General features: G+C 28.9%; 1 protein-coding gene across 4 annotated transcripts in view; it reads right to left on the bottom strand.

The window, feature by feature from the left end:
* LOC134695865 (zinc finger protein GLIS1-like) overlaps nucleotides 1-12,796 on the bottom strand; it is a 52,497-nt gene that overhangs the window by 10,818 nt on the left and 28,883 nt on the right. For all 4 annotated transcript variants that reach the window (XM_063557323.1, XM_063557322.1, XM_063557321.1 and 1 more), the window contains one exon: nucleotides 4,300-4,390. In XM_063557323.1, the coding sequence (XP_063413393.1) occupies nucleotides 4,300-4,311 (12 nt within the window). In that variant the 5' untranslated portion in view covers nucleotides 4,312-4,390. The remainder of the gene's footprint in view (nucleotides 1-4,299; nucleotides 4,391-12,796) is intronic.

Consider the following 12,796-nt stretch of genomic DNA (forward strand, 5'->3'; position numbering starts at 1 on the left):
GTGACAAAAACAGCAAATTTAATAAAAAGAAACTGTGAATTCTTTTTTTAACATTCTTAATTGGCATAGGATTTTTTCAACATAAATTTAACATTCTTAATTGGCATAGGATTTTTTCAACATAAATTTAACATTCTTAATTCGCATAGGATTTTTTCAACATAAATTTAACATTCTTAATTCGCATAGGATTTTTTCAACATTAATTTAACATTCTTAATTCGCATAGGATTTTTTCAACATTAATTTAACATTCTTAATATCGCATAAGATTTTTTCAACATAAAAAAAAATTAATCAGGTTTTAAGTATTAATGCATTGTAAAAACGAATATTTCATCAATGAAATTCAAGTCAGATAATCTAATGAATATCCTTTTCATATTGGATACAAGTCTTTTTAAGTCAGATGCAGACATTTTATTTTCAAAGCGTTTTAAGTGAGGTACTACACAGGCGCCAATAGGCGTCATTATGGAGTAAAGGGGGTGGCGTCAAAAGGCGTCATTATGGAGGAAAGGTTCAACATTGACATTGAATGTATCTTTGGACAAATATTGCCAAGGGCAACAGCAATGAAAAAAAACAGTATTTTAATTAATAATTCAAGTTTAAAAAAAAATATATTATATTTAAGGATAAAAAAATTAATCAAAGTTTAACCATAATGCATTCATCATAATAATTCTATTTTAACAAATACACAATAATATTTGAATAAATTTGGAAAATTATTTTACAACCGAAATTTGCATACTGAAATTTGCATACCGGTAAACATAAATCAATTAAAAGAAACTTTTAATAGTACATTTAAAAACACTAAAGTCCAGGACATTTATATTTAAATGACGATTAATACAATTTTGAATTTAAGTACATTTATAGATAATGTGTACATATATATAATTCTGTCATTGATTTTAAATAATCTAATCATTAAATCGTGTACCAGTAATTCTAAATAATTTTTTCAAAGAAATAACAAATAAATATTTTCATCGCTTTCAAATTTTTGTGAGCTAACAGCGTTTTTATCTATATTTTGTCATTTAATTTCCTTTTAATTTGCAACATTCAAACTTAAATCACAAACAAAAGTAAGTTTTAACATTTTTTATGTTTAGTTTTAAAAGCAGAAAAATTACGAAAATCTATCTATGTGACAGGTCTGTTCGCAAACAGCTGAAAAACTATATGTGAAATTGTGAATAGCAGAATTCTACTTAAGAGTTTTAACTTGTTTTGTGGATGTATAAATTTTAGCAATAAAAATTTTAAAATTTCGGATCATGCCAACCTTTAAAGAAAATTACTGGGTACTTGAAAACAAGAAAACTAATTTAAAACACAAATCCATAAATGATACCCTTTCAAAATGCATGTTTGTATTGTATATAACTCACCTATTGGCATAAATGATTTTCACTCAGGGAAATAAATTGTGATTATCTGCTATAAAAAAATCATATAATGCTTTTGCTGTATGATAAAATGAAATGCTCCTTAAATTTAAGCCTAATATTTTTTCAACCTGATAATGCTTTATGATGTCACTATATTGATAACTGCATCATCAAATGTTTACATTTAATTAAACCTCTAATTCAGAATTTTATAAAATATTTTTAAATTTCAATATTATAATATATGCAATTTAAAAAAAATTTGTTCCTTTACAAGTTTATTTTTTTTACATCAACCCTCCTATTAGTTTTTGTTTTACTTAAATTTGTATATACTGTGGATTCATTATTATTCGTTGGATATCAATTTTTGTGGATTTCGTGGGAACAGGTAAACACTGAAATTAAATGTTCAATGAATAGCAAATTTTATATAGGCTTGTGTGCAGATTTTAGCAAAACCACGAAATTAGATATCCATGAAAAGGCAAGTATTTCGCAAACCACGAAAATTGGTACCCACGAAAATTAAAGAATCCACAGTAATTAATTTTTACAATATGTGCTCTTCCAGAAAGGGTTCTAAATTAAAAAAAAAAGTGTTTTCAGCTTTGGTGTGGATTCAATTATTTTTCGTGGGTACCAATTCTAGAGAGAATTGAGGAAAAATTGCATTTTCATGGATATCTAATTTTGTTATTTTGGCAAATTCTGCAAACATTCCTATAATTAATTTGTAATTCGTTGAACATTTAAACTCATGGTTCCTTTGTTCCCAAGAAAATTGGGAGCCCAAGAAAACTAATTATTGTACCTTTGTATTAAACATAAAGAGTTTTGAACTTTCTTAATTTAATTTCTTAATTGACATAAAATACTGGTTTAAACATCCTTATTGTGGACAATGTGTATAATTGATATATTCTACATAAGCAATGAATGACCATGTGTTGTACTCCTAAAGCAGAGAAACTAATATTGTAAATTCAAAAATTATTACATGCATTTAATTATTATTGCGATTTTGTCATTTAACACTAAAATGCAATTTTGATTTTTGCGATATCAAGAAAAACCTGTTTGATTCATATAACAAATTTCAAAATGAGGGTTTTGATTATTGCGATTATAACCATGAGAACCCTGTTGCATTTTTTGCAATAATAAAAACATCTCAATAATTTTTGAATTGACATTATTCAGTTTTATTCCCATTGTGGGCATGAATTCAAAATCAAACTTTTATAAATTTTATTCACACTGCAACAAAAAATATACATAAATTGTATCTCCGACGAGAGGATTGTTGAATACTAAATTTAGGAATGTGTATGTGCATTTGGTATTGTATCTGATTGGACCAAAAAAAATCGAAGATTTATCATTGTAATTTAAGGAAAGACTTTATACATACAGTACTATCAAATTTTAATACCAGTTTTTAATCATATGTTAAAATTAAAAAGAAGTATAAGAAAGACATTAATTTTTTTTTAAATTTAAGGATGTTAGCTACTCTGTTAAAAAATAACAAGCTTTTGAATTGATAGTATATCAATAAAGAAACTAAAAATGTAGAAAAAAATGGAGGGTCTGTGTGCTCGTTTTCAAGATATAAGCCATTGAAAATTTGGCGGGAAAAAATTCTCTCTAGATTTTTCATATATTTAACATTGGCACCTTATTTGTTTCAAAAACTATGAAAAAATAACAAGAATTTAAAAAAAAATTTGAAATATGGCTTTTAAAACTTTATGTGATAAAATTATAAAAAGAAAAGAAGGTATTAGTGGGCAAATTTTTTTAATGACAATTTAATACATGGATAAAAAGAGAGGATTCCGAAAATCTGGCAAAAAATCAAAAATGGAGGAGCAAACATCCTTAACCACAGAGTGAATGTGTTGTTTCCTGGCAGAAATTCTAAGTCCATTTAAAAGTAAAATAGGGGAAAAAAAAGGGTTTATTTTTTTACAAAATTTATCTTTTGATAATAAGCAAGCTTCTATCCATGTTTGGTACAAACCTAGGATAGTTAAAGAAAGTTATAAAAATTTTAAAAACTTTAATCACAGAGTGAATGTAATGTTTCCCCACAGACAAACTAAGTCCATTTATAAGTAAAATACGGAAAAAATAGAATTTTATTTTTACAAAATTTACTTCTGGAGACTATCTTATGATCATAAACAATTATGCTTCTGTCCACGTTTGGAAGTAATCCAGTTTAGTTTAAGAAAGTTATGAAAATTTCAAAAACTTTAACCACAGAGTGAATATTTGTGGACGTCGCTGCCAATGACACCCATGTAGGATCGCTTAGTCTCGCTTTTTCGACAAAAGTCGAAGGCTCGACAAAAATCTATAACACTTTTCCAAAAATATCTCCAGACAAAAATTGATTTTTTTAAAAGTTACTGAATACTGAAATGTTCATGAATCCATTGGAATATTCTTTAATTGTAAACCTTTACAGTAAAATTGTTTTGCAATTTGAATTGACAATTTATGCCTAATTAAAACTTTTCACTTAAAACAAAAATTATTTGATACCCTGTGTAACAAAAAATATAAACAATTTTTAAATTAATTTTACATAACCAGAAAATATGTTTAAAAGTTTTGCATGTTTTCAGTTGATACATATATTTCATTTCTAATAATTTCAATAATACAAAACTTTTTTTTTTTGAAAAAAAAAAAAAAAAAAACTCAAAAGAGAAGAAATCACATCAGAAAACAACAAATATAGCATAAATCTCTCCAAACTATCTGATCATTAATTAGATAGAACAGAAAATTTAAAGAGGAGAATTTTTTTTTTCCAATACCTCCAATGATAATTAAAAAAAAAATTGGAGGGAAAAATTTCCAACAATTCTTACAACTTTACCTCAGATTTCATCTTCCCCAGCAAACCAGCAAACAGACTATTGTTTGACAGTAAGCCATCTTTTATACTACACAGAAGGTGCTAATAAATCCTGGAACGAAAAATAAGTCACATGACATCAACAGTTTCCTCACTTTTTCCCAGCTTCAATTTACCGTGATAAATAACATGTATATCGTCCAAGAAAGTTCAATGCTCTTCCCGGCATTTATTTTTGCATTAAAAAATCACACATTTACCCTGTAGCAGTATTTGTTGTAAGTATAAATATATACCCTGTAGTTTGGCAAAGATTTTGTTACGATGTTTCAACAAATCAGACCTCTATTAAAAAGATGTATTAACAATTAATTAAATTACTTTATTAAGTCAGAGGTCACTCATTCAAGTGTGTTGTCATTTGACATAAAATCGTGCAAAATATTTGATATCGATTTATTAGATTCGTATATTTTATGATATTCGGATAGGTCATTTAATTGCAATCTTTTAATAGCTACAGACGAATGCACACTAAAAGCCGTGCTAATTAGCAACTACAATTGAATGTATATATTAAAATTATAAATCACAGGGGGTAACAGCGTTATAATAATTTTACCCCCTACCGCTGTTGAAATTTGATTATTTTAAATTGCCAGCCTACATTTCATAATTATAGCGACATCCCCGAATGATTAAAGTTTATCCCTTTAACAATGTCCTTATTAAAATCCATGCTTTCATTGCGATACAAATGATTTAACTATTGTGTCTTCCTGTTAATGAAAGGCCTGTTTATTCAACGGAAATAAAATGCATTCACAATGAAAATTCATTTGTACATGAGGCTATTGACAAATTTTATTTATTTGAATTAATCTTTTAACAAATAACTGTCATTTGCTTTTAGTGGTAGTTGATAAATTAAGAAAATAAACGCAAGAAATTATTACAAGATAGACTGTAAAAATATTCAAAATGGGAAGAGAGAAATAACATGAAAGCAAATTTAAAGGACCAGCACTATTTTGCTGTTGTATAAGTTTCATAAAATTTGGACAATGCAAACTTAAGTTCGAAAACAGAAACAAAAAATTCAGCAATTTTTTCATACATAAAGGGGCATAAATCTAGATGGGTGAAAGTAATCTCACCAAAATCAAATTTGGATCTGTTTTTAAAAGAAATTGAAACCAATTTTAGGACAAACAGACAGACAATGCTAAAACTTAATGCCCCCTCTGCTACAGCAGGGGTATTAAAAGAAGATGTGGTATGATTGCCAATGAGACAACTCTTCACTAGAGACCGAATGACACAGAAATCAACCACTATAGGTCAAGAGGCTAGTTAAAATACTGCTGCAACTGTTAATTTATCACTATTGTTGTGTACGTGCATATATCTGAAAAGACTTACTCTCAGTTTAGAACTTTCATCGTCATATATACTGATAAAAAAAGGTCCAAACTGATAGCACGTTTTCTAGATTTTCACACAACAATAGTGATAAATTTAGTTTCTTTGTCTCTGAAGCATGTATACACACACGTATCATCAATTAATTTTTATAAATATCACAAAACTGTTGAATATTGTTGTTCGTAATGAGGTTTAATTATTTAAACACCTGTTTTTTGTTTCTTATTTACAATTATAAATAAGGTTGGGTTTCTTGCGTCAGAATCAAGAAAACTAATGCTAGCTTGAGACGTCAGAATCTAGAAAACTAATGCTAGCTTGAGACGTCAGAATCTAGAAAACTAATGCTAGCTTGAGACCTCATCCTTCATTCATAGTTATGTATATACAAAGGGGTGTGAAAACTTTGTTGTAAAGATTTAAGAGATATGAAATTGAGAATGGAAATGAGAAATGTATCAAAGAGATAACAACCCGACCATAGAAAAAACAACAGCAGAAGGTCATCAACAGGTCTTCAATGTAACAAGACAATCCTGCACCCGTGATAATTACATATAGTATGATTGCATAGTAATAAGGTAAAAACACAAAATACTGAACTCCGAGGAAAATTCAAAAAGGAAAATCCAAAATCAAAAGTCCAAACACATCAAACGAATGGATAACAACTGTCATATTCCTGACTTGGTAATTACTATTATAACAAACTATTGATGCATTCTATTCTTAGACTTATTTGTAGATTTTGTTTGCTTTGCTGAATGTTTTTGCTGTCTAAAATTTCTCCTTATCTGTAATAGTTTTTAAGATAACCAAATACTAAGAATTTTCATAAACATATAATTTCAACGGTAATTAATCTCTGAAAAGGCCTGATTTCTCTGAAAATTTCTTTCACTTAGTAATTTTTTGAGGAGTCGGTACCTTTGAAAAAGAATATGATGAGGTCTTTCACAAAAGACTCAGTGATTGAAAAAGTTCAACAGGCCCTTTGAGTAAATGGTCAAATGAAAGTCAAATGTAAACTGATACAAATTCTAATTTTATTTGTAAAACTGCTGTTGGTTTGAAATTGTTAAAAAGTACATTTTAAATGAATTATAAACAAGGTCATTCGATTTGTTTCAATTGATGATAATATATAAGGTGGGTTTCTTTGCGTCAGAATCTTGCGAAATTGCTAATAAAAAAGTGTGATTTTTTTATATACAGTGCGAAGACATCATGATTCATTCATAGTATCAATTCTGAAATTGGTGTGAAAACTTGAGTAAAAATTGTGGTAAAGAATTAGGAGGTGTGGTATGATTGCGTAGCTATGAGACAATAATTTGTCAGAGACCAAATGTGATGAATGTAATCTATATGTCGGTCACTGTGCACCTAGTTCTTGATCAACACTTGCATTTTCAATTTTGATGCTTTAAGTAAATATCAAAAAATTGCAAATGAAAGTATAAATAAATTGTACACATATATGGATGCCCCAACTTGTAATTAAATGCTATAAAGAGACATAACTCAAGATCGGTAAAAGTGACACTACCCCAAATGTACTTGTAACATATGGTGAAGACAAACTGAAGTTCAAAAACAGAAACCAATTTTGGGATATACGTACAGAAGTATGGACAGACAAGGGGAAAACTTATAATGTTTCCACCGCTAACTATATTATCAAGATATATAACCTTCCAATTCTATAGTTGTTAAAACATTTTTTTCATTTGCATAAAAGTCTAAGGGATCATATGGAAGTTTGTAATTTATTGCTACATTAGCTAAGCCCCCAAAAAATATTTGGCTATGGAGCTTCACAAAACTCTGTTATACTGATTGTGTGCAATTCAAATTAAAGTATAAATCAGTGCAGACATTTAATAACTGTTTAGTGTCTTAAAATATCAGCTGTATTTGTAAGAGGCTAGAAAACAAGGTGTATGCAAGCTAAAAGCAAGCCATTACTTCTGTTTTGAGCAGAGTACAAATACAGCTGATATTTAAAGACAATAAACAGTTATTGTCTTTATCCTGCAATTAATTCTGTATAGTATTTGTGTTTTGAAAGACACAAAAACACACATTTGCATTTATTTTCGATTTTAATCCCTTAAGGACAAAAATTAAGAAATAATTCCTTCGTGTCATGCTCATTTTAACATGGGTAGGCATTATATTTGTCAATATTTTACACTGAGCGTTAGCGAGGTGTTAAATGTGGTCAAATATAATGCCTACTCATGTTAAAATGAGCATCGAGCATGACACAAAGGAATTATTTCAATTCAAATAGGACAAAAACAGTATTTTTATAGGTCGAAGCGTACGAAAATACCGTAAAAATGTTTGGCTTTTCCCATTCCCTCCCCGATGAGTCTGTGCATTACATTTCATATTTGATTAGCTTAAAAACTACAAGCAGGGTAAATATATGTTGTTTTATAAAAATATACAATAAAAGTTTATTTTAGCTGCTAAAATGTATACATTTTAAAGGATAACGATGGGAATAACGTAAATATAACCAGTAAGTCCGTGCCCATGTGTCAAACATATTTTTTATGCTCATTAGAACACGGCTTTGTTTACATAGCGTAATAAGGACGTCATTATAGAATGCGAGATTTATCATTGAGATTGCAGGAAAAGCTAAATAAATGTGTTATTTATATTTATAAATTAGTGCTAGAATTGAAGTTGTAAGCTCAGAAGGGTAAAGGTTGCATTAATTTATCAGTGGAAAGTAAAATTAAATATTGCATTGTCAATTAAGCATTGGTTGAAGTTGAAATCTGGACAATGGGAGATAACTCCAATTTTTTAATCTCTAAAACAATAACATCATTTATATATTTAGAAATTAGCTCAGATACTAGAATCCTGCAGCTTGCAAAGGTTATGTAATTTTGACAAGTGTAATATCGTTTTGTTACTTGAATATCTGAGCATATATTACATTGATAAATTTCTGGAAATGTTCATGCATTGAAGACCCATTGACGGCCTTTGGCGGCTATCTGCTTTTTGGTCAGGTTGTCGTCTCTTTTACACATTCCCCATTTCTTGTTTTCTTGTGTCATTGGGTTGCTGTCATGTATCTTTCTGATATTCACATGAATTGAAAACATTTTATTTTCTCATCTTTTAACCTACATAATAATAAAGAGATGCTACATGAGCACATGATATAATACAACCCTCCTTAAAACTAATTTAATGAATAAAACCCCATAAACTAAGAAATATAAAATCGCAAATTTATGAAAATTTAGAGGGAGCTTATGTCATAAGATATAAACAATTCACTCAAGTTTCATGCAGAATGGTTAAGGTTGAATTTCTGTAAATATTGACCGAGAGAGGGACAGATAATGAACGTTTAAACATAATATGACCCCTAAAGGGGCGAATAAAAAAAAGATTTACTTTGCAATGTAAATTTACTCAAATTTTGACTAGGGGCCTGGGTGGCCATAAGTGGTCTTATTAATTACTACTGTAATCACTAGCCAGTCAACACTGAGGTTGTGAGTTTCAAACCTCGCTTGTGCGGGTGCACACCAACTCCAATCTTAATTGACTAGGATTGTCAGTTTTCATATCGAAGGTTGGTGGTTTTCTCCAGGCACTCTGGCATCCTCATCCAATAAAAACTGACCACCACCCAAATAGCCTAAATGCAGTGCTTGAAAGGGGCGTTAAAACACAAAAAATAAAATTAAATCAAACTATGACCATATTTTTCTTTCAAATAAAACAACAATAATATAAGATCGTTTTTTTAAGTTTTTTTTTAGTTAAATGGTGAACTTTTATTAATAAAATGCAATCTATTTCAAGTACATGTATTTAGTATTATTGTTAAATATTATTTATTGTCTGCAGTTCAATACGATATGTTAAAAGGTATTTTTATTAATACATTCCATGCCTAATATGATAAGGTGATTTAGTGAAATTAATTTATCAAAATGAATCAGCACGTTTGAATACAGAGTAATAAACGCTAATATAATTCACCTAAATCTGTTCGTCAAAATTTATTAAATTGTTGCAAAAAAATATCGATTATTTTTGTATTCATTATTAAAATTGCAGAAAACTCTATCTATAATTGAATACTATTACATCTTGGCTCAGGGACAGTGCAAGTAAATACGAATGATATTAAAAATAATTGAAAATACTTTTGAATCCAAATGTTTAAATGTAGAAAATTAAATTTTAACTATTCATACAGGTTATATTATTACAACTCAAAATGTTTCCATTTAAACCGATCTAAAGTATCATATATTTTTTTTCTCATATACACGAAATTAAAAATAGAATTAAAATACTTTTGAAACAGATTGTTTAAATTTAGAAAATTCAATTTGGACTTGGTAATAATATTAGTTGTCATACAAATGGAAGTTAATTGCCCCCAAAAATAGTTTCTATCTCTTTAAGTTTAAGATGGTAATTATCAACTGAAAATCATTTGAGAACATTTTATGAACTGTGGATTTATTACTATTCGTTGGATACTAATTTTCGTTCATTTCGTGGGTATAGGTGAACCACAAAATTAAATGTTCAACAAATTCCAAATTCCAAAAGGCATATATAGGCATGCATGAAGACTTCAGCAAAACCACAAAATTAAGTATCCAAGAACATGCAAGATTTCCTTGATCCAAGAAAATTGGAACCCACGAAAGTAAATGAATTCACAGTAACTTATTTCAATCTTTCATATTGTGGCATTTATATGGTCCTCTATATGAATTAGTGATCTAGTCATCATGGATATCATAGATACCTCGACACACACTAAACACACTGCAACCTAGAGATCATGGTTTTGTTTTTTGGTCTGAAACATTTAAATAATTTCAAAAAGCACTTATATATTTATCATATGGAAACCCGAGAGTTGGACCATAGAAGTATTATATTGACAATATAATACTTCCATGGTTGGACGAACAATCTGAAGGATGGACATGAGGATTCCTATGTTTCCCCGTCTCTGTCCAGCGGTCAACAGTGGTTAATTGAAATAAAATTATTTGGATCTCCACAAAATGAGATTTTTAACTTATCATTTAAGGTGGTACCCAACACTTTCACTAAAATTTATTTGGCTCGTTTAATTTTCCTAAAATTTTGACAAAGTATTTACGTTGACCCTTTAACAATAATATAAAAATTTCAAAAATTTTGAACCAACCATTTTATCAGAAAAATTACACTGGTTATATAGCAGTTTGACAAACATCAATTTTGATCACTGAGAAGCTTAATATTCCCTTTACAACACAACGTAATAAAAATGTTTAGGTTTACAGAGTTATCTCCCTGTAGTGTTATAGGTACCACCTTAATTATGATTCACATCATTTTGTATGTTCTATACCTTAGTAGAAGTGTGTATACAACATGAAAAGATTAACTTTGTAAATAGTAAATATGAATATAAGATATATTAGTGTGAATTTAAAATAAGTCGAGACATCTGAAAGTCAACAAAATGGTTTTCAGTGATAAATAAACAATACTGTGGATTGAATTATTTTCATGGGGCCATTAAATAAATAATAGGTTTGTGTGCCCAAACGCTACCTTAGCCAGAAAAAAGCTGCCTACTCAAATTCTTTTATTGTCCTGATTTGAAGATTTTTTTTAAATTAAATATAGGCAATGAAGACTAATAAACATCTGATACTTCCATTTTTTTTTTGAAGAAAAAAAGAAAATGCCTACCTACCTACCTACCTACCCACTGTCTCAACCTTTGGGTAGGGTTTGGAAAAACCAAAATATTTTTAAGTATGGCCAAGGGATAAGTTTTCATGGATTGATGAAAAATTGTATTTTCTTAGGTTATTGTTGTTATTGTAAAAAATCTCTTATTAAAATCAAAATAAAGTTTATATCACCAGATTTTATTAACTTAATAATGTCAGAACGTTATCTTAGAATTTGACATTAAAACAAATCAAATCAAATCAAATATTTTATTGTCATATAAACTTTACAGTTTGTGACCAACATATATTAACACAATAAACACAATAAACATACATATTAAACATACCCAATAACAACAGCATCAATTTTTTTTTAACAACAAACAAGTTGTTAAGAGTCCCCTGCCCTCAGTTCTAATGACTTTTTCAAGAAGGATCCTAACTTCATGTTTGTAAAGGCGATGATGGATTTAGTAAATATTGAATTTTTTTCTTCTTTATTTAAATTATTAAAGTTATTATTTTCAGTACATATGTGATGAAAAAAATCCTTTCTTAGAGTTTTATTATACTCACAATAGAGTAAAAAATCAGTGTTCTCCCCAGGCCCTTAAAGGACCACGGGCCCGCGATGTATAATTTTCTACCGCGGTGGTATCGTTCTTGCCGCGATGTATATTTTTTCTCCGTGGTGCTAAAGTTTTTGGTAAAAAAATCGTATTAAAATCGGTAAAGTTTCAAATGACTTCAACTTTCAGTGAGGTTTAAAATTTTACATGAAAATTGACCAGTTCTAACCAGTTTAATCCAGTATTGACCTGTTGAGGTTAACATTGATGATTGGATTTAATCGATGTACATGATTCTTTTGTGTTTTAATTAATTTTAAAAGAGATCATAATTTTAATAACAGACTTGTAATAGGGGACAAGCAGACATTTGTGAATGAACTCTTTTACGCCAGTCTTTAGTCAAAATAATTTGACTGTTATAGAAATTAATTGTGGAGTTATTTCCCCTGATTTTGCTTATTACAAATAAATGCTCCTCACATATAATTTCTCATTTAAAATTAAAATAAAGTACAAATTGAATGCAAAATTATATTAGAATGTTAAATTAAGGATAAAAAAAAATTCTTAGAACATACCAACAAAAATGTTTTGCAAATTATTTTAGAGAATGATACCTTTATTGATACACAGACATTTTGTCATTTTATATTAAATAGTAATTATCTACCAACTAACCGACCGTGCGAGGGCTGAAAAGCCAGTCAAGGTCGTTAAACACTTCCATATATATCTACCAACTAGCCGACCGTGCAAGGGCTGTATAGCCAGTCAAGGTCGTTA

The sequence above is a fragment of the Mytilus trossulus genome, chromosome 14 (assembly GCF_036588685.1).
Source record: "Mytilus trossulus isolate FHL-02 chromosome 14, PNRI_Mtr1.1.1.hap1, whole genome shotgun sequence".
Taxonomy (NCBI): Eukaryota; Metazoa; Mollusca; class Bivalvia; order Mytilida; family Mytilidae; genus Mytilus; species Mytilus trossulus.